At 37.3% G+C, this 27,044-nt stretch overlaps 1 protein-coding gene across 6 annotated transcripts in view; it reads left to right on the top strand.

Annotated features, from left to right (window-relative positions):
- Positions 1 to 15,055: 15,055 nt before the first annotated feature.
- tey (teyrha-meyrha) overlaps positions 15,056 to 27,044 on the top strand; it is an 18,950-nt gene continuing 6,961 nt past the window's right edge. For 5 of the 6 annotated variants that reach the window (XM_069509096.1, XM_034983444.2, XM_069509095.1 and 2 more), the window contains exons 1-4: positions 15,056 to 15,180; positions 15,721 to 15,801; positions 25,582 to 25,776; positions 26,803 to 26,968. In XM_069509096.1, coding sequence (XP_069365197.1) covers positions 15,799 to 15,801; positions 25,582 to 25,776; positions 26,803 to 26,968 — 364 coding nt within the window. In that variant the 5' untranslated portion in view covers positions 15,056 to 15,180; positions 15,721 to 15,798. The remainder of the gene's footprint in view (positions 15,181 to 15,720; positions 15,802 to 25,581; positions 25,777 to 26,802; positions 26,969 to 27,044) is intronic. The other variant, XM_069509097.1, reaches the window with a different exon arrangement.

The following is a 27,044-nucleotide window of genomic DNA, read 5'->3' as shown; positions in this document are numbered from 1 at the left end:
GCCGAGGCGAAAAGATGGGGAAAAACGGGAAAAACGTCGGTTCGAGATCGCGCTGACGATAAGTGGATGACTTCTCGCATGGTTTGCCCTCAAAGGGCAGCCACTGAGGCGCGAACTCACCCTCGACACCCGATCGACGGCCAAACGGTCATGACATTCAATAAAGCTGATTAAGCGATATTGAATATCGCTGCTACGCCTAATTGCGATACTGTGTGTTCCCAGTTTTAAGTTTTATTGGCGAGTTTTGATGATTTTTTTTCATTATGCTTTATTATGCAATCTGTCAGTGGACTATGGTCTATGAGCAGATTGGTTAGAGAAAGATTGATGTTCTATTGGAGGTAATTTTTCCAGCAGTAAATCTTTATGTTTCTCAACTGAATATCCAGTTCTAACCGACGGATCGCCTTTGGCATTACATCAACTGCGCACTAGGTAATGCTATAGGAAGTCACGGGTTTGATTCTTATTAGTAAAACATCTTCGTTGTCAACAATATTATTTGATTTTTCTCCTTTTATTTCGTATTTTTTTCAATTTAGTCAACAATCAGAAGTTTGTAGTTATCATGATAATCATCATCGTCAACAAACAGATTACAGACGTCCACTCTCATGTAGGGACTTCCACATACCACGGTCTTGCGCCTCCTGAATCCAGCGGCTCGCTGCGACTCGGTTAATGTCATCCTCCACCTAGTGGAGGGTCTGCGCTAAGTTCTGTAATAGTAACTAAGTAATTTCTAAATTCATGTCTCAGTTCCTAACATCAATCATATTAGGTATACCCATAAAAGCTCGTATCCGTAAATGTAGATAATGTTTAAAGTTACCAATTGATCCCACCTTGTACGATCGACTTAACCCGGCCGTAAAGCAAATCCTTTCTAAATTGCTTGTTTGCACTCACACATCGCCTAACTCCCGATATGCCGTGTGTCGATATTTTAAAAGAAAGCCACCTTCACACGACATAAAGGAGATAGGCGAGTTAGAACTTAGTATCCATTTGGTGAAATTGGCCTGTTCGCGATAACAACAAGTTTTCGCACCCTCGCAAGTAAATGTGCAATTCATACGTGTGTAAATATGCGGGGGGTATACGCAGATCATACTTTGTTTTCAGGGTGCTACAGTTGATTTTCCTTCGCTTTGCAAATTTTTAAGCATATATCATTGTCGATATTAAACCTTATCAGATGACGTTGGACACCACACGAGGAGTGTTGATGTCGTTAGTGATATATTAAGTAAGAATGCATTTTTCAGATCCTTGAGGCTTTTTACATGATGTAATAATATCTCACCATAATTTGATTTTTAAAATCATTTAAAAAAATACTTATGTTACCAATAATATTTATAATACATTATGTAGGAATTATTACTTACATCTCATAATCCCTACGTAATGTAATATATTAGATTATTGGTACTTTATATCCATTTGGAGCCTTTGAGGACAATTGACCATGTTTGTTGGGACGTATACGTTTTTTTTTGCTTAGGCTCAACACACACCTACAGAGTAAAGTGAAGCCGAAGTGCAGCGTACTTTTTGACAACAACTCAAAATCAACATTATTTATTACGGTACTAGCTAATGAGGAATAGACTAAGCTACTCGCGTCTTCGTCCGCGTGTATTTAAGCTTTTAAAGTTCCATGGAAACTTTTTGATTTTCAAAGATAACAAGAAACCTATGTCACTTTCCAGGTCTTTAACTATATACCATGAAAAAAATCACTTCGATTCGATTGTTCCATTGCGCATGATTGAAGGACAAACAACAAACAGATACACTTTCGCATTTATAATATGAGTAGGTAGTGATAGCATCTCAAACAGAGACTCAACTTGATTCCAGTTCACACGTCCTACCTACTATCAATCTACTCAGCGTTGTTTTCATAAAACAATTTTCAATCTATGTTAAGGTAAATTAAGCTGAGTTTAAGTTATTATCAATAAAGACGTTGCGGTTCAGCTTCACTCCACTTTGCAGCTGTGCATTGCGCCTAAATGTTTCATAAGAGCGTGCATACGATTACACACGCGAGCGAACAAAGAAAACTATTCAGCCTCCCGCAGCGGCTCTTGCATTCTTTCCTTGATATTGCATTCGCCAAATACAATTCCTTAAAATGTATTTAATGGTTTGCTCTACAATTTTAGCGTTTCTATATTATTTTTATATAGGCACTTAATAAGGTTGTTTTGCTATATTTAGTCACCTAAGTATTACATCTAAACTAATATTATCTAGATACTTTTACATTACCTCTTCTCTTTCAGAGCACTCCCCTCACACCTTCCAACAGCATTGGGATCCTTGGAGTCCACATTTCGAGCGAGGTTCAATTCCGCGATCATTTGGAAAGCAAGGCCAAATTAGCCTCCAAAAAGCTTGGGGTGCTCAACAGAGCAAAGCGGTACTTCGCGCCTGAGCATAGGCTCCTACTCTATAAGGCGCAAGTCCGCCCTCACATGGAGTACTGCTCCCACCTTTGGGCTGGAGCACCCCAGTACCAACTCCTTCCATTTGATCGGATCCAAAGGCGGGCTGTTCGACTTGTGGACGATCCCAAACTTACCGGCTCGTTGGAAAGCCTGGAGCACCGCAGAGACGTTAGCTCTCTATGCGTGTTCTATCGCCTGTATAATGGGGAGTGCTCTGAAGAGCTTTTTGACCTCATTCCACCCTCTTTTTTCTACAACCGCACCGCGCGCCACCGTAAGGAATTCCACCCTCACCATCTGGGTGTCTGGTGCACTTCGACCGTCCGTTGCGCCAGATCCTTCTTTCCACGCACGTGCAAACTGTGGAACCAACTCCCATCGGCGGTGTTCCCACTAGATTATAACATGGGGTTATTCAAGGGGCGGACCAACAAATTCCTAAAAGGCCGGCAACGCATCGGCGGCTCCTCTGGTGCTGCAAATGTTCATGGGCGGCGGTAATCACTTAACATCAGGTGACCCGCCTGCTCGTTTGCTCGCTATATCTATTAAAAAAAAAAAAAAAAAAAAAAAATACTTCTATACTATCTATACTAATGTTATAAATGCAAAAGTGTGTTTGTTTGTTTATCATTCCTTCATGCCCTAATTAAATAACAAGTCGATTTGATATTTCGCATAGAGATAATTGATAGGACGGAGAGTAACTTTTTATCCCAGGAAATCAAAGAGTTTATAAATCCACGCGAACGAAATCGTGGGTATCAGCTAGTCTAAAATAAATAATGATTTAAGGTACCTAACCTATATCAAATGTTCGATCTATAATGTGCTAAAAGTTGAAACCAACATAGATCATTGCCAAATCGAGGTTAATTAGTCTGTAATTATTATTATAAGTAGGATTGGTAAAAGTTGCGTCCACCACCATAACTGGTAAAAAATATGGCCACCAAACAAACACAATTGCACATTCAAAATATTACATAAAATTACATCGCATGTTCTTCGTAGTAGAATCTATTTTCCGAAAAGGTACGGTAGAGTCTGGACTTATCATAAGCGTCTATGAAAAAAATAATTTTGATGTTAAGTTTGGATCCTCCTGTAAGTATTTCAAGTGCAGTTATATTTTACCAAAAAAAGGAACTGCTGGTACTTTACATAGTTTTTTTTTTAAATAAAACCCTTTCTAAGTACCAGCTCGATTTGATTTAGAGAAGTAAAATGTCGCATTGTTTTTATTGTTGTTTATCATAAAACAAGTCGTTTGCGCCATTTTAGTGATCGGAACGCATGATAACATAAAAAGCGAGATCGCAATAAACAAGTTAACGGGACATTCGCACCTCGAGTCTTTGAATAATATGGTGGCTCATACATATAGAAGCTAAATTATAAAAATTGAATGTAAGACTATTAATAAAGTTGTTCTTCATAAACGCTGCTCAAGAAACACTGCCCGAAAGTGACTTTTTATATGCCAGCAATTAGTATTTGTAAAATAATATTATATAAGTCTCCAAGTCATTATTTATACGACCTGACACAATATTTCTATTTGCTTATTTACAATATTTGATGCCTCTATTATTCTGCAGTTCCTATATTTTATGCTTATTTAATTTATTTGTAAAAAAAACACTGTCGGTTTGTTTTATTAGGTACAAATATTAGTCGGCGCTTAAGTTTTTGTAGTCAGCAAAATAATTTCCCTTAGAATATCATGGGCAAAATAAGATGGTGGAAGAAAAAAGTTATAAGTACAAAAATATCTGAACTGACCACTTGATCAATTCTGTTAGCAGAATGATGGCTTCCGTATACTGAACGATCGCTTCGGTCTACGCAATGTGCAATACATTTTCATAACCCTTCGCCACCCGCTTCTATAACTGTCATCTTGTCAAACAGTACCGAGCCCGGCAAATCCCACATTTCCATACGGCTATATTTTACCCTTCACCGGAGAAAATAAATAACAACGATAATATAAATATGAGCGTTTTCCGAACCTTTTACAGAAGAATTTACATATCACATGTTGACAGTAAAATCCCTAACATGATTATACTAGTTTAGGGGTTGAAATATCAATTTCGAAGAACCCAAAGAATGAAATAAGAAATGTAACATTTTTTTGCAATTACGACGCTCATATTGTTTTATAACAAATACTGATCAAGTGTGAGTTGGACTCGCACACGAAGGGTTCCGTACCATCATGCAAGTCATAACATTATGTACTTTTGAATTTTTTAAGATTTGACGGGCGGCCATTTGAAATTCGCCATCTTGGTTTTTTATTATTGTTTCCGTTAGCATCCTTCGAATACAGAACCTAAAAAAAACTAGTTCCAAGTATGCTGGTAATAAATACTTACTGTTCATGAATATCTCGGGCACCAGAGGAGCTTCCAAAGCGTTTCCAGCTACGAATGGGTCTGCGGCAAAAATGACCTAGAGTAACAGTAGATGGTAGAATACTGGGCATCCAGGTCGTGAGGAGTGCGTTGAGAAAATAACTGGGATCACTACCCATATTATAATTACGAAGGTGTATTTGTTTGTTGGTGTGTCCTTCAATAACGTCACATCGAAGCAAAGGAGCGACGTAATTTTTTGCATGTTAAAGAACTGGAGAATGTGTAAGCAAAAGAGTTCCTACCGGATTTTTAAGAACCTAAATCTACGCGGACGAAGTCGCGTGCATGTTACAAACAACATTTACCTGGCTAATATTATATTCTTTTAAAAACACGGACAAAAAGAGCAACGCATTCATACAAAGATGCCATTTGAATATCATACTCTAAATATTGTAGACGGTAGCAGCTGTGGGCAGTGGGAGTTGGGACGTAGCCGTCGGTGGAATTGAGCTGTCTCACCGCAAGCCGGCAAAGCCGCCGCTTGATCGGTGTTCGATTGGGTGATGGATGTGTGTGCTCATTTGTACCCACATTTCAGCGTGTGGTCAAAGTTTAGACTAAAGCAAAAAATTAGACTGAGTACATACCAAAGAAAAAGAAGACTTTTTCTTTAGTAGATTGTTTTAGGTTATTTCGATCACAAACTATACTAAGCCAAGGAGGTTTACTAAAAAAAATAACAGACAAAAATAAGCATTCTAAATCTTTTAGTAATGGTTATTTTACTAATTGCTTTTATTTCCATTGTGCAAATATGTCGTTAAGTTTATTACTCCAGGATTTAAACGCTTCACAAAACCTAGGCAGATCACTCCCAGTTGTTAAAACAGAGCCGAGATGAGTGACGTGTTTCCGATGGGCTAGTGTAATTGTAGCAGTCCCGTACCTTGTTGCCATAAAGGCAGTCACGCAGCAACGTAGTTCCAAGCAGTGCAGGGTAGAGCAGATTTTGTGATGAATGAACGTACTTACGCTACGGCGTAGGCACTTGTGACGCAGGCATCTGTCTGTCTTGCATTGCATACCATACCTTGACTATGAATTCCAGTGTAAGTAGTAAAGGCAAACGGAAAGAAAGATTTTGCAAGCGTGACCAACTTCTATTCATTGGGGCTCTGTCTATTTTATCATGTAGTCTAAGTATCGACCGAAGTAAGTACTGACCGATGTCGCAGGCAAGATTTAAAATTTCCTAGTAATCTTTATTTTTCACTATTAATATGCTTAAAATTATTATAATATCAGTTTTTAAATTGTTTTAATACAGGCTTCTTCATTTTTCTCTCTCTAAAAGTTGACAAATACCTAATTTCAAAATTCATCGTCATCTGCTACAAAGATAAAAGTGATCGTTGGTTCCCAAGTATCCGAAAAAAAGAAATTTTGAAATAATTTTTAATTTTCGATTTAAAGAAATGAACAATAAAATTTACAAACATGTATACCTAAAAAATTGCATAAAATGCAATTTGAATTTGAATTTGAAACATAGTTAAGGTTACAGCTAGCGGATGCTTCGTCAAAACGAGTCTGCAGCAGGATTAGCTCAGAACAGGTTTTTTTGGATGAAGCGTTTAAATGGCGCGAGGGCGGGTCCGGGAAAATTTTCCACTGGGCGGAGCCAAAGAGAAAAATAAACGCCTTGCTGACGCCACGCCCACACCGTTTCTCTTTTCCTCTTCAACCATTTTGCTGCTCTGCCTTTATTACGTGTGTCGGCTTATCGAATTAAGAGCATAGCTTTGCATGAAAATCTCCCAGACGGGAATATTTCTCTGCTTTATGGTAATTCAAAGAGAAGAAACGTTTAAATTTTTATTAGATACCAAGTACTTGTTCAGTTATTAGAACCTCTCTCTGCATCATTTCATTCTTGCTGAGGGTTGTGACCCTCACATTTGTGACATATTGGTGGGGGTTTTTGGGGCACTCAGATATTTCAGCAAATGCCTCGAATACGAGTATACTATATCAACTTAAAGGTTTTTATTAGATGTTACTTAAGTAGTTATAACTCAGATTGACAGTTTAACATCTCCACTGTACAAGACACTGAACAAAGATAAAGGCCAAATTTGTGCCTCCAAAAAGAAGGGTTTATCACAATCGATTAAATACGTTGTCACAACCCGTCATAGCACCTTCACTATTTGGTTAAGAAGATATTCACGGAAGACAAAAGTGACGAATATGACAGAAAAGAAAGCAAGCTGAAATAATAGTGAGCAGGTCATGTCGCCGAAGAACCAACGACTGATAGGGTAGGCATATTGTGGAGTGGAAGTCACGTACCGGTAAGCGCAGTGTAGGATGAAGAGCTCGCTGGACTGACCTGACTTGACCTGGACCTGAGAACAGGACGAAAATCTGGTTTATGAAGAAAATAGAGGGCCGTATTCGGTAGTGCGCTCGATGGAGCACTGAACGCACTTGGCACATAGTACTTACCTAATTTTTTATCGTAAAGATGGACTTAAAATACCTACTTTTCTTACCGGCAAATCAAAGAGTTCCCACAGGATTTTTTAAAAACTAAATCCTTGCGAATGAAGTCACAGGCATCAGTAATTAATAGAAACATATACTTATATTAGTTATAAGAAATAAATATCTACCTACCTTTGATTTAGTAGACGTAGCATGTACACTTATTTTGATATAAAAAAACCGGCCAAGTGCGAGTCAGGCGCGGTCCGTACTACAGTCGTATTTTTTCGACATTTGGCACGATAATTCAAAAAGTATGGTGCATAAAAATAAATAAAAATCTGTTTTAGAATGCACAGGTGAAGACCTTTCATATGATACCCCACTTGATATAGTTACTTACTTCGAAAATTGAAAATACTAATTATTAGTTCATAACCACAATTAATTTTTTTTTGTGTGATCTAACCCTAAATTCACGTTTTTCAGATTTTTTCCCAAATGTCAGCTATAAGATCTACCTGCCAAATTTCATGATTGTAGGTCAACGGGAAGTACCCTGTAGGTTTCTTGACAGACAGACAACAAAGTGATCCTATAAGGGTTCCGTTTTTCCTTTTGAGGTACGGAACCCTAAAAAGTAAAAAAGCGTGTATTAAAACACTTATAAACATACATGGTTACATAGAGATTACAGGGGAACTATAACAAACCTTTCATGTTGGGGTGCAGCAGATATTAAAGTGATTTGGCTCCTAGAGCTCTTTGACTACCGATGTGGCAAATATGGCTGCACGGACAGAATCAAACCGCCACTCCTGGTATGCGCTCCGTTTTAATATTGGGTGCTACTTCTGATTAATATCAAGATAATTTTGTTTTGAAAGACTGATACAACTGTATAGGTTTGTTTGAATTTTACAGGTTTTGATCTATATTTTTATTGTAAGTAGTTATAATAAAATCAATAATTTGAAAGTATTAAGTACTAGAGCTGATGCCCACGACTTATTTTGCGTGGATTTAGTTTTTTTAATCCCGTGGGAACTCTTTCAATTTCTGGGATAAAAGTAGCCTAAGTATTTCACTCTCCAGGTTTTTACCTATACCAATGCAAAAAATCACGTTGATCCGTTGCTCTGTTGCGACGTGATTAAAGGACAAACCAAAAACCCAACAAACAACATCATAGATGATTCTAAAGGCACCTAATACCCCCTTAGAATAAACTGATTCACTTCCAAAACTGACCCTTTCGTTTTCCCTAAGCGGCAGCGCATTCAAAACCTCTACCTCAATCTCAATCTATCGCGCACCGGCTTACTACTGAGCATGTGTCTCCTCTCAGAATGAGAAGGATAGTCCACCACGATGGCCAAGTGTGGATTACCAACTTTATGGAGAACTCTCAGACATGCAGGTTTCCTTACGATATTTTCTTTTACCGAACTAAGTGATATTTAATTGCTTAAAGGGGTCATAATTGCGAAAAGTTGTGTGAGGTGTGTGCCTAGAATCGAACCTCCGACCCTCTGATTAGGAGTCCGACGTTTAACCTGCTATCTATCACTGCTATCAACCTTCGCGTTAACAGTAATCTATTAAAATAATGTGCTTGATCAAAGTTTGTATGCTGTTACCCATTTTTCCAAGACCATTAAAAAGGTGGGATGATGAATGACATCGCAAACATTGCAAGTAAGACAATATGGAGTATTCTAGCTAGACATAGATGCATATGGAGAGGAATGGAGGAGGCTAACACCGCCACGGGCGGTCCTTACATATATAAACAAAATATATACCTACACAAAAATAAGTAACAATCATGTTTTATTATAAGGAAAAATAACGACACAAATAGGATTATAAAAATAAACTAGATTTAAGCATTTTAAGCAAAATGTTTTTAAGCATAGTTCAAATAGTGTCATAGAATTAAGAATTAATGTAAGGAATCAAAATAAAGCTTTTATTTATTTTATTTATTTAAACCTATTTTCGAGATAGCCGAACTTGAGCGCTCACCAGTTGCGATGGAATTTAATTAAACAAATCACTCGCTAACCTCATCCTTTGAATATATGTTCGAAATGGTAACAAGTTATAAAAATTATGAGTGTACGTCACACAGACAAGGGTTGCAGGGTGCGCGGGCGCGAGCGCGGGCAAACAACAATGGACTTCTCTTTAGGGTGCCCAATAAAAACTTGACAAATGGTGTTTCATAATCGCGTCGCATACCGAGCCTCATGACTGGCGTACCTTTTTGTCCTTCCCTCAGAAAATATGTCCTTCGCCCGAAATTACGTTATGTGGTGACATCCCATCACGAGTCGTTATAAATAGACCTCTGAAGTGACCACAAACACGAGCCACGCTCACTCGAGATCTAATAGATTTCAGATTTCACGGTAATCGCAAACATATTATCTCTCTGTGATTGACAAAGAATTGACGTGATTGTAAAACATGACAAATGGTACTTATAACATTATAATCGCGTCGGATACCGAGACTCATGACTGGCGCAACTTTTTGCCCTTCACTCGGAAAATATGTCCTTCACCCGAAATTACGTTATGTGGTGACATCCCATCACGGGTCGTTATAAATAGACCTTTGAAGTGACCACAAACACATGCCACGCTCACTCTAGCTGTAATAGATTTCTCGGTAGCCGTAATTATTATCTCACAATGATTGGCTGCTTAGGCTACACACGCTTTCAATTAATGCATCTGATGTGATCAGTGTGTGGTTTGTATTATATGTAGAATGTTAGTTAACTTAACATAATAGACGATAATAATTATTACAGTTAATTTGTAACCAAGCAGATTATCCTATTACTTAATACAGGTATATGATTAGTTATATTGTATTCCGAATTATTAATTAAACTTAGCTGACGTAGCTCTATATCTCCTATCTTATCTCTATATCTAGCTTATGCCCGCGACTTCGTCCGCGTGGACTACACGAATTTGAAACCCCTATTTTACCGCGTTAGGGTTTGAATTTTTAAAAATCCTTCCTGAACGGATGTCTACGTCATAATAGCTATCTGCATGTGAAATTTCAGCACGATACGTCCAGTAGTTTGAGCTGTGCGTTGATAGATCAGTCAGCCAGTCTGTCAGTCAGTCAGTCAGTCACCTTTTCACTTTATATATTTAGATTAAGTTGACAGAAGAGTTCCATAGCCATGCTAAGTAGTTGCTAAAAACTGTAGCGGTAATAATTTCTTTAAAAAAATCTATTTAAAAAGGTAAGTTTGTACGGTAAGAGACCTTATACTTATATGGCAGGTATTTAGAAATTCATACTTTCCAAAATATCATTCTGAATTAGCTTTCCCCGTAGCTCATTCTGCCGGTAATGCAGAGAAACCGATTATTACCATTTACGACTATTATTCTAATCCTAACAGATCAACCCGCTTTTATTTTTATTTTTTATTCCTTTCTTGGCTGTAATCTCACCTACTGGTAAGTGATGGCGTAGTATATGATGCAAACTGACTAACATGGAAAGAGCATGGCAATTTTATTAAACCCATATTCCTTATCAGTTTCTACACGGCATCGTACCGGAACGCTAAATCGCTTGCACGGTCTTGCTGGAAGGTGGCAACTAGCCACGACCGTAGCCTCCCACCAGATACTATCTGCATCCTCAATTACCACACCATAGAATAGCAGTCAAAGCTCGTCATAAATTTAAAAAAGCCCAGCATAAGGTCCCACACAATCTTTACCTTTATGAAATCACTAGCTGATGGCCCTTACTTCGTCCGCCTGGTTTATAAAAATCCCGTAGGAACTCTTTGATTTTCCAGGATAAAAAATAGCCTATGTCACTCTTCAGATCTTTATCTATACCCATGCAAAAAATCACTACAATCCGTTGCACCGTTACGACGTGATTGAAGCACAAACCAACAAACATTTATAATAAGGGTAGGTACTGATAATTAGAATCCTAAATCATTTCAAGATCGCTTTTCTCGTACATATAGTATAAACATCTCATAAGATTATGGTTTATTCTCACATAAAACTGCGGCGAGGTCATAAAGCGAGTCAAGGGATTATTATTATTACCCACTACTTGCCAGTGAGGAATTCCCGGTAATAGGGGTCGGTATGAGCGTCGCCAAATATTGTGGTGTCACGGACCCCGCGCCCTGCCCCGGTACCTAATATTATTAAAAATAATTTCTCATTTTTATTGCCCCTGGCTCGAGAGCATGCAATAAATGATTACGTTGTTGTGCTGTGACGGTGTAAACTAATGGCAATTTTATCAACAACCGGAAAGTTTTGTACCGCAAGAATTTTTTTTACTACCTCATTTTAGTTTATACTTATGCTGCTTTTATACATGATGAAAACTTGTGAGGAAAATGTACGTAGTCAACTAAAACTTATTTTTTGCATACAACTCATTCTAAAAAGATATGGGAAAACTTGTAACATTTTTTTTTAACTTTGCTGTAAGTTTTGGATCATTGTCTTCCAAATTCAAACTCAGTGCGAAAGTAGAGATACCTATAATATAAGAGATACCAATAAATGCGTACAATAACAGGAGAGAGTAAATTGTATACTTTTCTCTACAATTATAAAATTTGCAATACCTAGGTATTTCGTTTGTTTATTTGTGCTTCACGAGCCGATTGATGCAAAATGCAATTTTCGAAGTTTAAAAGAAACCAAGATTCACACGGCATCTTCCGATTTGATACATATCATAATAATATGTAGTATGAATCAAGTGGGATTAGTAATTCAAAATAGAGAAATAAAGAACTGGCGCATATATTTACACCAATGACTAAACTTGGCCATCCATTGGGCCAACCTGTTAAGAAAAATGGGCCTGTGGGTAAGAAAAATTAATGGAACACCTGTTATCTATCTATACATTTAATCCATATCCATACTAATATTATAAATGCGAAAGTGTGTCTTATATCCCGGGGGAAGGACATACGCTACTTTTCATCCCGGAATATTGATAAGGTCGCACGGGATTTTTAAAAAACCTAAATCCACGCGTATGAAGTCGCGGGCATCAGCTAGTATTTTATAAATTTAATTTATTTTTTATTTTTATTCGGTTTTAAGTTTATTTAATGTATTTAATTGTCTTTTATTATTATACCTTCCAAAGTTAAAAAAAATTGACGAATAGTAAATTATTTGCGCCGCAGGATTCAAGCGGCGTAAGACCGTGGCGTGTGGAAGTTCCTACAAGACACCTATGTCCAGCTGTGGACGTCTGTCGGTAGATGGTGATGATGAAATGAAAGACATCGAAAAGGACTGCAAGTTGTGTTGATCAAATAATAAACAGTTCGTAGCGCACGCGTAGCATTCTCGTAGCAACTGGTGTAGTATCGTTATCCAAATATTTATAACTCTTTACAAAATACTATAGGTACTGTGTAAATGTAGTAACTGTGTTGTGATACGAGTAGGTGTGTGCTATCTGTTTAGTTGGACTTATTAACAAATATTTACTAACATAATTAAGTTAACAAAAACATATTTTAATCATTAATGAAACATGTAGCTATAGCACGCGACAGGTTTCATTAATGATTAAAATATGTTTTGTTAACTTAATTATGTTAGTAAATATTTGTTAATAAATCCAAGAGATGGCAATCGGAGTGGGGACGCCCCGCCCGCCAACACAGCCCCCGCACTAACTCGGTGCGGGATAGCGCAGGTGACGTGCGGGTGACAGCGGGGCAACCCTCCGGTCCGACTGACCCTGACTGTCATCTCGACCTGTCGCTCACTTTACTTTCTAATTCAAAGGTTTTCTTTGGACTTCTATTACTATCGCCTTTGTATGAATTTTATCTAAAGAACCTCATAATATATGTAATTATAATATAAAAATAATATAATATTAATGTTACAATAATGAAGGATATAAAAGTAATCTAAGCAAGTGCTAAAACTATGTATTAATCGGTATACTGTTACTGTGTTTAACACAATGGTGCCTCTAGTATGATCATCATTATTCATTATCATTATCAACCAATAGAGGTCCACTGTTGGACAAAGATCTTTTGTCCCTACAAACACCACACACACCACAATCTTACACCGCCTGGATCCAGGGGCTCCCTGCAACTTGTTTGATGACGTTTTTCTGTGAGGGGTCTTCCAATGCTGCGCTTTCCGGTGCGAAGTCGCTATTCTATCACCTTAGGATCGCAATGTCTATCGGTTTTTTGAGGTTACTCTAGATACCCTACGGATCTCCTTAAAGCTCTCTCCATTGCTCGCTGAGTAACTCTGAGCTTTCTTATAGCTTTCTTATAACTATGGGCATAGTAAGCGGTCATGACTCGTATAAGTCCTGCAAATTGCTAATGCGCGTGGCCGCCATTTAAGTGACGTCAGCACTAGACTAAAGTTTCGAGCTGACGGCAAAATGACGTCATTGCGATGTTAATGAGACATGGTTCCAGCGCAATAGCAATTTGCGGGACCTTTGTGATAAATCTTTGTAATCAAGGTGAGTGATCTTTTGTGACGTTGCCATTTGCCGCTCCTTACTATGACATCTCTCTGCCAATATCCCATAAAGCTAAAAAATGCAAATCCTCAGCGGATCAATTTGTTTTCTCTTTACGTACGATACATCTGCGCCAGGGAGTGGTCTACACGCTCCGCCCAGTACCAACTGATAAAAAATTTTTAATAGTATTTTTTCTGACCGTCGAAAAAAAAGAATTGTCATTGTATCGCGCTTTTGTTTTCAACTATGTATGAATGGTATTTTATAATCATGAAGAGACATATAGTATTTCGATTTAGTTATGTTTTTCAATTAATGTAAGTTTTGTTGGTAATCCTCAGATATGGTTATCACTATCAGAGACTTTACTAAGTATATTTTACTATAGCTTAGCATAATTTTTTAAAGCGTTCCAACCCAAAATAGTCAAAATTTAGATATTATAAAAAAAAATTACTACGGTAAAATGCAAAAAATGACTAAGATAAATAATAAACAGGATATAATATCTAGTAGCACTGGGTCAACGTCGCAGACTATGGCCTACCATTCTCATTCTGAGAGGCGACCAATGCTCAGTAGTGGGCTGGCAGTGGGTTGGTCGTGATGATGATGAATCGGGATATTTCTTTTGCCAAATAATATTTAACTAAAGAAAGTTCAATACTTAGACCATTTTTAGTGTCTCTCAAAATGTTAAAGTTTGTCAGTATATAGTCCATAAAAAATGAGTAGTCATGCGGTATTTTAACTTTATGGGTCAACTGTTATGTCAAAAGTACGTTTCACCTTTAAAATAATGACTATGAAATCGTACTTTTGACATGAAAATTGACACAAAAAGTTAAAATTGGCGCGTGAGGAGTTAAATTATATGCGTTTTACCCATGTTGTACCTATAGTAGTTTTAATATTTTCCATAAGGAAATTTACTTTCATTTAAATATATACAATAGAATATTATAGATTTTTTAATTCAAATAAAAATTCAAACTAAGTACTTTTGAAAGCCGTCAAATACATCTACATACGTACCAGTGCGCACTTCCCTAAAAGTATCAGAAGTAACGCCGTGCGTTAATCAATCCTGCACTTAATGAGATATAAATTGTATGTACATGAGCGGAATGGAAGTTTTTCGTAGAAATCTAATAAGTTTAGTCGATGTTTATTTTTTTTGCTGTGGTACGGGGCGTGTCGCGGTGGAGCCCGCCCAGCCGCGGCCGCCCGGCAGTCGACCGCGTAGTTTCACGTCTAAACGACGTGCTGAAAAGTGAGGAAAATCGATATCGCGTAGTTCAGTGTACCTGTGAAAGGTGAGTCTTCTCGAAAATATAATATTTGAAGTTTTTAGAGATAAGTGATTATTTTTATTACGTTTTGCGGATGACACAAAATCTGTCACAAAATATTTGAAATTATTTACAAGGATTTGAAGTTTTAACTGTGACAACGCTGTTTAAAGCCTAATTTGCCTGAAAATCCAGCCTAAAAATTAGTGCTGCATTAAATACTGCAGCATTTTCTTCTTCTTGGGTTTTCTGTGAGCTAAATAAACTTTTATGAATTTTTTTTTTAAAATAAAACGTTAAATTTACAGATATTTTAATTTTATTTTAGTTGGATAAATGTTCCAAAGACGTTATTAGAGTTTACACTTATACGAGTTACTTATTTTTAAGCTAATAAAAGTGCAATAACAAAGAAATATAAAATTTTTGGTAACTCAATGAATATTTTGACTAAATTAGGTGTACGCCTTTCTTATTCGCATCAGTAGTTTTAATAATAACGGTAGAATGTAGGTAGTTAGATATGCCATAACAATTTCGTTATACTCGTACTATTGTTTTCAGAGGTTTGAGCGCCGACTATAGTAACTATCATCGCCGTTGCACAATGATAGTTCACTCTGACAATGATAAAGTGATTAAATGGTAATGACTTAAAAAATATTTGCAATGCGAATTTTAAAAATGTCTGTTAGACGATGAAACGTTAATAAACGAAGTTATTGTTACTGTTAGGTAAAAGTTAAATGGTTGAAAATTAAGGTGCGGAACCGTGAAAAATATTTTTTGCTTCTAAGTTTAATTTTTAATCTCTTTTTAATAATATTTTTTTTTATTTTGTTTTTCTCTCAAATTAATAAATATGTGACTATTTTTAAACCTTGTGTTTATACGAATAAATACTGTGGAGGTTGATTTAAGTATATTCAAATTGTGTTAAGTACATTAAGTAACTACACAGTACATTTTTACTGACATTTGATAAATGATAATGAACATTTTTTATTTATTCACAAAAGTTGGAAAGCAAGTTTGATTGTTTCAAGTTTTTAACGTTGTTTGAGTTATTATTTTTGATAAAATTATGGATCGTAAAACTATCATTGCAGTATTACATACAGTTATGTTAATAATAATTATATATTTTTTATAACAAAAATTACGTTATGTTTTGAATTATTGAACAAATTTTTATGACCAAATTTATTATGACCAAATTTTTGACTCTTATTCTTTTTGTGTTTCATCAGTTGGCTTGAATTTAATTGTGTAAGTATTGTAAGTATTTGACGAAACATGCGCTCATATTGAGTGTTTGCTTAATTCACTGAAAATGGCAGTGAAATTTTATACAAAACTAAAAATAGTTTAAATTAAGTAGAAAAATATGATGTAAAGTCTAAATTTAATGTGGAAATGCCTTCAGAAATTCCTTTTTGGCTTTCGTATGAATACTATTGTATGGCGTCAAACCAAAAGCACTTAAAAAAAAGATCTAATTGCATGCTCGGGCTTCCGTTCCGCGGCTCTAAGCAATGATTCTTATCGGAAACTTATTGAAAAAGGGGCGCATTCCTATCACGCATAAATCAGGCCCAGCAGTATTTCTTTCAACCGCTACAGGCCCGTTTTTATTGCCCACTTATTGGCCAATCACGAGATAAGTTATTATTACTGCAAGTGTAGGTACACAATTGGGAAAATATTGGCATCGATCTTATTGGTAATGGTCTTGAGTTCTGCATGCCCAATTTTTTATCTAAAAACATGACATTTAAAACACATTTGCGCCGCGCTGCGTACCGCGATTCGGCGTGTAATTGCCTGCCGCGTCGCTCAAGTGTGCCTTACCCCATACCACCCAAACTCATATAACCTATATTTGCCACGCCGCATCGCACAGCGTCTCTTATTTACATGTCGAAGTGCAACTTGCTCCTTACCTACTCATAATATATTTGCCACGCCACGTTGCACCGCATTGCGTTGGTCAGCGCAGCGCAATTATGCGTTTGGGCCTTTATAGTGTTTGATAGAATATTGGTTTGACTGTCGTGATAAAATACTTCTCTGCTTTTAGAGATGTTAACTAATTAGTAAGATGAAAAATAAATATAAGATGTTAAAATATTTTCAGATTCAAACCATACATACTACAGTATAGGTATTAATTATCAAAGGAATACGGATTGTAGAAGAATGTATAGCATGTGTTGTAAGGTTCACCTTTAGGTGACACAGTAAACCAATGGTTGGTATTATAACCTTTAGAATCAATTTACCCCCAAACCATAAGCCAAATTTCTGTCTTACCAGTATTTTAAAAATAAACATCGTGATGAAAAAAAATACGAGTTTAACATTCATTTTACGCGCGGTTGAAGCAAAAGCGTGATGCCTAGGTATTCCATTTTTGAAAATTAATCAACAATGACAATAGTAGATTGAACAAGGGTATAAAATGGGTTTTATGACCAAGTTTACACTCTTTGTTTTTCATTTCGATTGCGAGGAACTGAAAAAATAATAATATTATAAATATACATGTATAAAAATATTACAATAAAACTTAAAGCTAGCCTTATCTAATTACTATACAAATCATGCCCGCGTGGAATGTTGCCAAGAATACTGGCTGCATTTCCACGCTGGACAGCCAGGCTGATCCGTTGCGCAAAAAATGAGCCAGCCCTTCTGTCACCAGATGAGGCTATTAATATGAAATGTCTCGTAATTTTTTTTAGTATAAAATGAAATTCAAGCAATTTTGTTATGTCATTGTATATGTCGGGAGACCTATATCATCATAAGTGCAAAATGTTGTTTGCAAAACAGCTGTTCTACTTGGCAGTCATTTTATAAATACGCGAACGTTACCTACGCCCGAAAAAATATATAACTCTCAAGTTGCGCCTAAAGAAGTTTTACGCCAATAGTTATTAATTCAATCCATACTGATGCCTTAGCTTCATACTATAGGGCTCACCGTTGTGCGTTGTTTAATAATAGACAAACGAAAATGTATGAAGGCGAGTGCACCAAATGTATCATTTCATAAAGTTTACGTTAGTAGGTATATTTATTGCCCGGCGGCCATACTATTCTTTTCCCGATTGTTTGGGTTTGCACGTAACGGCAGTAGAAATGATGGCTGTTTGTAACAAGCGCCATCTGCTCACTGGAATAGTACTTGTACTATTGAAGAAGCGATCCCAAACAATCTATGTAGATACATAATATCATCATCAACATGAGATCAACCCATCACCGGCTCACTACAGAGCATGGGTCTCCTCTCAGATTGAGAAGGGTTTGGCCATAGCCTACCACGCTGGCCATGTGTGAGTTGGTAGACTTCACACACCTTTGAGAACATTATGGAGAACTCTCAGGCATGCAGGTTTCCTCACGATGTTTTCCTTCACCGTTAAAGCAAGTGATATTTTATTAATTAAAACGCACATAAGTCCGAAAAGTTGATGCGTGCCCGGGATCGAACCTCCGACCTCCGATTAGAAGGCGGACGTCCTAACCACTAGCCAGCTGATATATAATATATCTACTTATCATCGATGTATACTTTATAAACAAGAGGAGAAACTGATTGACCAGTACGACGATGTCATATCAACGTACCTACAGATGAAGCCGTTGGATCTAGAAACTGGTGGGAGGCTTTGAAAAATAGTGCTACCAAGAAATTTAGCATTCCGATACGATACCGCGTAGAACCCAAAGGTTTAATAAAAACTGTCATACCTACCTCCTTCCTGGTTAGCACAATTCTTATGAATTTAGGGGTTTCTTTATCGAATTTACCTTCCATGTATTATTTTTCTAAATCCATTTATTCCCGGGCACTAACTTCTCGGAGTTGTGTGTTTTAAGCAATTAAATATCACTTGCTTTAACGGTGAAGGAAAACATCGTGAGGAAGCCCGCATGACTGAGAGTTCTCCATAATGTTCTCATAGGTGTGTGAAGTTTACCAATCCGCACATGGCCAAGGTAGACTATGGTCAAACCTTTTTCACTCTGAAAGGAGACCCACGCTCTGTAGTGAGCCAGCGATGGGTTGATGATGAATGATGATGATGATGATTAATTTTTAAAGATGATTGAGAAATGTAATACAATCCTCAGGTTTGTTTCCGTTTACCTTCTATCATAATATAAACGGCCATGACTACAAATGGCTTCTCAATAAGAGTTTGGAGAGCTTCATACTATTAAGCCCAAGGATCTTCAAGTATTCAGATTTACGAGTATGTCTAATAAAAGATCAAATAACAAGGAAATGACATCTTTAGTCTTCAACTAGATCAGCCAATTTAATAAGTACTTGGTTCTAGCGAATCTTCATATCAGTAAGACTGATGTAGTATGTAGTTCAGTTCTCATTTGGAATGATATAGGCAATTAATGTTCTTTTGACTGAATTTCGGGCGATCGAGAGACCTTGGAGTTTCTCTACGTGATCAAATCAGAAATAAGGAGATCCGTAGGAGAACAAGAGTAACCGACATAGCTCAACGGGTTGCGAAGCTGAAGTTGCGATGGGCAGGGCACATAGTCCGTAAAACCGATAGACGTTGGGGTTCCAAGATGCTGGAATGGCGACTTCGCACCGGAAGACGCAGTGTTGGAAGACCCCCCACTAGGTGGACGGACGACATCAGACGAGTCGCAGGGAGCCACTGGATCCAGGTGGCGCAAGACCGTGGCTTGTGGAAGTCCCTACAAGAGACCTATGTATGTCCAGCAGTGGAAGTCTATCAGTTCATGATGATGATGATGATGTTGACTGAATTTCGACCACGGCGATCAAATTTAACGAAGAGTGTGTACTGTGTACGCAAACAAATGCATTGTCTATTCCGTCACTCTTCTAGTCCGATGGGGTGACAAACCGACATGACCGGAGAGCAATCAGGTTGTACGAAGCACGGAAATGTAACCAGCGGCGGCCCGAACTAATTCGGCGCCCTAGGCCAATGATTGAAATGGCGTCCCTTGATACAATTTCGAAATAAAATAATAAATAATATAAGACGAATGTGAAGATCGAGTGGTAGTAATCCGCGGTACTCATGATAGACGCGATGAGTTTTTATCAATACTCATTCGTTTCATAATTTTGTATTGCTATGCTGTTATACTTAAGCGGGGCCCGGGCTAGTTTTGTCAACGGTACGAGATTCAACTTTGGTGCCCCTCTGGCAATATGAAATTTTTATTTGGATTTTTGAATCTCCATAAAAATTTATGGTCTAATAATTTGTTTTGTTATTTCTAGAAAGTGGAAATCAAAATAGCTTGTTGCTCAGCTACTACCACGCAGTTACAGTGCAAGCGAAGCGAGCGCATTTTAAGAAAAAATAATTTAACCCAAACGGGATGCATTCTAAGTCTTTTTGTCGCCCCTTTCTTTGTTGTATCCGTATCATAGAATACTTAACAATTTCCCATACACTTTACAGCCGTTATTACCGTAAGGGTTCCCTTTTCCTTTTGAGGTACGACACCCTAAAAAATGAAATACTGTTTTTGGCCCGACCCGGGACTTGAACCGGGACCTCATGATCCGCTGATGAATAAGCTAGCCACTAGACTAGCAGTTTTATTATACAAATGCTAATTGTATCAAAGGTCTGGCCGATCTTGTATTGGGATCAACAGCACCCGTGAGTGGTCATTTGCATAACACCTATCAATCTGAAATGCGGTAAACGTCACACTCAAGTCTCGACCTATCAGGCTAAGATTGCTTTACTGGTTAGGTACAAAATCAGCTTGGCCCTACAATGTACAGTATTATTGGCATTATACTTAAACTTGTTCCAGAATTTAAATAAAAATATTATAAAAAGCAATAAAAATTGCAAAAGTTAGTTTGGAAGAAAATCCTTTGGAATTCCCAAAGAACCAAATTCACGCAAAGTCGCAGACATGGACTATAGTTTACTTTATAACCAAATTCCCAAATTCGTATATCGATGCTTCCAATAAAATGCCGAGGCCCGAGTGTCATCAGGAATGACGCACTACCAGTGGCGTGCAGGTCATAGAGGCATAAATGCACTGCTTACCCCAGTTGAATAGCTCAGTGCATATTTTTCATAATGACCTGCCAGTAAACAGGCTCTTACTTCAAACTGGCTTCAAACCCTGTGCACGCCACTGCGCACTACCTAATTCTTAGAACATAATGTTTATACAGAGTTAGATTACTTAGTAGTCATCAGTACTTACGTATCTCCTCAAAATGTTATGACAATTAATTTAAAGTAAGATAAGATCCGGCTAAGCAGATATAGAATATTTGTTTAGCAACTTAATTAATTCCAAAGAATCAAAGGGTCAATATAGTTCGTTTCACATTAAAAGAATAAAATTGTACCTTTAATTGCTAGAAAGAGATAGCGGGTCTGTAGAGCAGTGTCTCTGTCGTTGAGACCGACAAAATGTCACATAGGTATGAGTGACAGTGACAAAGCCGAAATCCTATATTAAAAGTCGATGTACATTATTTTCTGCCGCGTACTGTACTGACCGGCGACTGACTTCTAATCGGAGGTCAGGGGTTCGATTCTGGACACGCACCTCTAACTTTTCGGAGTTATGTGCGCTCGCTCTCTAAGAAAGGATTATACCTACTATTGGTAACTCCATCCCTAAGAGAATATATTATAGGCAACCTATCATTTTTCAAGTTACATTTGTAAAAATTGATATTTGGGCTAGTAAGTATATATACCTACCTATTATAAGTTTTATGTCTACACCAATAAAACATCTACTAAAACCATGACGTTATATTATATTAGACAGATATGAATTGTAAATAAGAAATTTAAACACATTGACGTTTATTTATATTTCCACGATTTTGTCAATTCACTTTGAATTAAAATTACTAATGCCAGTGATGTGATGTGGTTCATAACTCTATGACTAATGCATTCACTAAACCATTCCTATACTAAATACGCTACGCTACAAAACAAATGAAAGCGTCAGACATGTTGGTTCGAGTGTTTGCAAAGGCTAGCTCCGACACAGGGCCGAGCCCAGTCAAAGGAGATCATTGTTTGCGTCACGATTGATTACAACGTAGCCATTTCAACTAATACCTATGTGCTAAATCGTGGACCGGACGGTGAGAGGGCTATCGGCAATGACCACTAATTAATAGTGGATTTAACTTGCTATAAGTGTACATACAAAAATAGTATTACAATTTCATCAGGCATTTCATTAGATTAGGCATCTATACTTGCAGCAAAAATCTTAAATTCGTTTTCGTATTAATGTAAAAGAGCAAATTTCATTTTCCGATGGAAATGAAAACCTCTTTTAGGATCTACCGTTGGGACTTGAAAGTTGAAACTCGATGAAGCGAAAAAGTGACACTAAAAAGAAACAAACACAAACATCTATAGGATTTATAGGTTGCGAGAGAATGAGATTGAATGTATTATACAGTGTTTCCTTTTATTTCATACTTTAGTTACCATAAATTTCTCGTGCCTTTTTAAAAAAATTGAAAACTGAGATTGACTGCATAAAATTATCAGGTACATACCTATGTATGTACCTGATAATTTTATGCAGAATAAAATGTAAAATAATCTTTAAACTTGGTAACAATAGTATCTAATATATTATAAAAGGAAAAGCTGACTGACTGACTAGCTGACTGATCTATCAACACAGCTCGAACTACAACGTTACCTACGGATCGAGCTGTACGAGGAGGAGGATGACATATAGCTATTGTTAATCCTTAGCCGATATCAGAATGTAATAATTAATCAGTGATTACTTTAATCAATGTTCTTTACAATTAGTTCTCAATTACAATCATCGTAACTCTCACGTATCATACATGGAAAACCATCAAATTAACGCAACCAGATAGACCTAACCTACCCATACCTATGTAACATCCACATCACCCCTCATAGCGGCACTTTCGCCAACCATCTAACCTAGACACTTTAACGTCAATAGTTCATCACATTATTAGAACATGCAGATAGCTATTACGGGGAATACATTCACTAAGGAAGGATTTTCGAAAATTCAACCCCTAAGGGGGTAAAAAATTAAGTTTAAAAAAAACTTTTCCTTTTATATATCTACGAGTAAATATTGTAAAGGTTCAGTAAAGATGACTTTCTAGCTTAATATTGATCTAAAATTAAATATTATGCAACTCCAAGACCCGCTGGTCAACATCACAAATTATGTGAGTATCACAGGCAGTTTATTGTTACAACGAGGAAACCCTCGTGCATCGGCGCGTCCGGCGCTGCTGGCCCAAATGTGCCCGACAAACATGTAATACGACTGTTTTCAAAATAAACACTTATAACTATTCCTGTGGTTTTATTCTTTAGAGGTTGTAAATCTTTTTTTGTTTGTTTTTAAAACCACTTTAAAAGACCACTACTTTAGAAAATAGTTTTTTTTTAACTGTTAGCGAACAGTTTTTCTTTTTTATAAAGCTTCATGACCATTGACTGTTAGGGTCGATACACATTGGCAGCAAATTAGAGCGAAATTATGATTTTTTTTACAATAATAATAGGTATTGAAAATGTTACCATAAAACTTAAAGATGGTGTTACTAATTAATGTACAAATCATGCCTGCATGGAAAGGTGCGCGACAGTCACGCTGATCCTTTGCGCAAAAAATGAGCCAGCCATTCTGTCACCAATACATTTATAATAAATTATTTCGATGGATATAATGACCTCTATCTCCAACACGTCAAGCCTAAGCGATTGAAAAAAAATGCCTCGTTGGTCAAGCGGTTAGAACGTTTGGCTGAGGATGACGAGGTCCTGGGTTCAAATTCTGGGTTTGGCCTGAAATAGTTAGATATAGGGTTGTTATATAAATGAATTCTTAGTACGTGTACTAACCCGGAGTTAGGAAGTTAGCGGTGTTTAAGCTCCGTCCCGTGCCTCGAAGAGCACGTATAGACGTGTCTCCGGTCATGTTAGATTGCCGTACCATCGAGCTATGTGAGGGAATAGAGATAGAAAGTTTCTGCGGAACCCTTGTATACGCATACAGTGCTACAAGGCTCTCTTGGCACTTGAATGACATTGGCAGGGGGGTGCTGTTGGAGAACAAAGGTTTAGCATATTCAAACAAGAACAAAGGGGACACTTGTCGGCAACGTTAGTTCTGATTTTCGCTACGCGCTAATATAGCCTTGTTGCACTGTAATAAATTCCACGCAAATGGGCAATGGCTAATCACGGTGGAGATTGACCAAAATTCGGTTGATAAGAAATTAAATGTTTAATTATTATCTTATCGCTTAAGCGATTATCTCTTTTTGAAAGATGATTACTCAGCTCAGATTCAACAGCTGTTCTGTTTTAGCAGCTAGCTTCCATCTAGATGCCCAAGGGCGGCTCAGGCGCGGTCCGAACGGAAAATATTGAGCATTTCTATTGTCATATCAAAGTTTGAGCGTTTTCTTTCTATGGTTGCCAGAGAGGCTCAGGCGAAATTGCGCCCATCCTAATTTGTCTATATTTTAATGCATTCATTGAATAAATGTATTTAAATTTATTGTGATTCACCGATATAAGCGGCCATTTCTGCCAACTACAATTTATTAAATCATTGAACAATTAGTGTAACATTTCAATATTAATATTTTCATTTTATAACCTAGAGAAAGCAGAAAAGGAAAAAGTATCAAAATACTTGGACCTGGCTCACGAGATTACCGCCATGTGGACTGTGTTGACTCAACGATTATTGTACCGATAGTTGTATCAGTCTATGGTCTTATTGCGAATAGTTTCGACCAACATCTTAAGAAACTATCGCTTAATTGTTGGATCAAGGGTAAGATACAGAAGGCAGTGGTTCTTGAGACGGCACGCATTGTGAGGAGGTTCCTCACTCTGGAGCCCTGACCAAATCAAGCAGTTATTCTTATTATAGTATTATCTACTTGGCTTAGTGACATATGTTGTGAAACATATATGACTAACTCACACATACACTCACACATACACACACACATACATATGTTGTGAATCATATCATATATAAGTGATATCATACTAGGTATTTTTACTAGTTAATTGACTTTTATAGTTTCATATTATTATATTATTGTAAAGCTTGTTTAAATTATCAAAGGTACTGTTATAAATTTATAATTAATATCTATTTAAGTAATCTGTAAAAAATTGTAATCCTATTTGGCCTTATTTTCAGTCTGTTATTATATAAAATTATATTGTATATATCGCAGTTGATTGCAAAAAACGAATAAAATAAAAATAAAATAAAAAATGTCTTAAACACTATTTTTAATGTTTATTTAACGCTGAGCGAAAAAAATGAATATTCCTAAGGGCTAAAAATTAACGTTGTGTGTCATTTTAGAGGGCTGCGGTCATCATGGAGGGTTTCCTTCATCACATGGCACCGCAGTTTCTGCATCCTGCCCTGCAAAGTTTCGGCTGCGGCGCCTTTCGTCCGATTGGGGGCGCTTTCCATCCCCTGTATCCTGGCAAAGCCTTTGCCAGGCACCTTGGCGAGCAGTATGCACTTGGACAAAGCGTTGGTCAAGCTTTAAGGGTAAATAAAACCATCTAAAGTATTTTTAGCTTTTTTTATGTAGGTATTATTTCTCCGACATGGCGATCGGAGAGTGGACACTATTCTAGGTCGATGCTATGAATGTTTTTTACCTTTTTTAGGGTTCCGTACTTCAAAAGGAAAAACGGAACCCTCGTAGGATCACTTTGTTGTCTGTCTGTCTGTCTGTCTGTCTGTCTGTCTGTCTGTCTGTCGGTCTGTCAACAAACAAAAAACCTACAGGGTACTTCCGGTTGACCTAGAATCATGAAATTTGGCGGGTAGGTAGGTCTTATGACATTCAGGGAAAAATCTGAAAACCGTGAATTTGTGGTTACATCATGGTTACATCATACACAAAAAATTAAATTGTGCTCATAAACTAATAATTAGTATTTTCCATTTTCCAAGTAAGCTGATAACTATATCAAGTGGGGAATCATATGAAAGGTCTTCACCTGTACATTCTAAAACAGATTTTTATTTATTTTTATGCATCATAAAAGGAAAAGGTGACTGACTTACTGATCTATCAACGTACAGTTCAAACTACTGGTTGGATCGAACTGAAATTTGGCATGCAGATAGCTATTATAACGAAGACATCCGCTAAGAAAGGATTTTTGAAAATTCAACCCCGAAAGGGCTGAAATAGGGGTTTGAAATTTGTGTAGTCCACGCGGACGAAGTTGCGAGCATAAGCTAGTTAGTAAATATGGAAGACACAGCCTCATTTGCGTCATGTGCAGCCGTGTTGTGAACACAGCCGTAAATTCACGCCTTCAGTTGTAATAAAAATCTCAACTTATAGGAACTGACTTTATTCTATTTAGACAATGCTCAATAAACTTCAATCTTAGTTCTAAACTATTAACTTCTTCAAGACATAATTATAAATTCCAACTTTTCCTGCTTCAAATCAATAGCTCCGGCTTTTCTTGCCGCCATTTTACATCTGCCTGTAATTCTTTTAAATTCAACTCTTGGCAAAGCAACGCCGCTAACAGTTGTGACCCTTTGCTTCAGAACGTCCGCGATGACAACAGCACTCCGCCTCTATACCGCCACAGCTACACTGTGCGGGACGACACGAGCTCGCCTGGTTCGGCCGCATCCGCCTCGCCACGACCATGCAAGGACGAGGACCCACCCGCTGCTACAGCTTGTACCGACTCTCATGAATTGTTTTCACGTAGGTTTTAAAGTCAATCCGCACTAAGTAGCCTGGACCCATCTGAATAGTGAGCCGGCGGGCAATTATATGCAAA

The sequence above is a fragment of the Maniola hyperantus genome, chromosome Z (genome assembly GCF_902806685.2).
Source record: "Maniola hyperantus chromosome Z, iAphHyp1.2, whole genome shotgun sequence".
In the NCBI taxonomy this organism is placed as follows: Eukaryota; Metazoa; Arthropoda; class Insecta; order Lepidoptera; family Nymphalidae; genus Maniola; species Maniola hyperantus.
The sequence above is the reverse complement of the archived record's forward strand: the minus strand, read 5'-3'. Positions and strand labels throughout refer to the sequence as shown.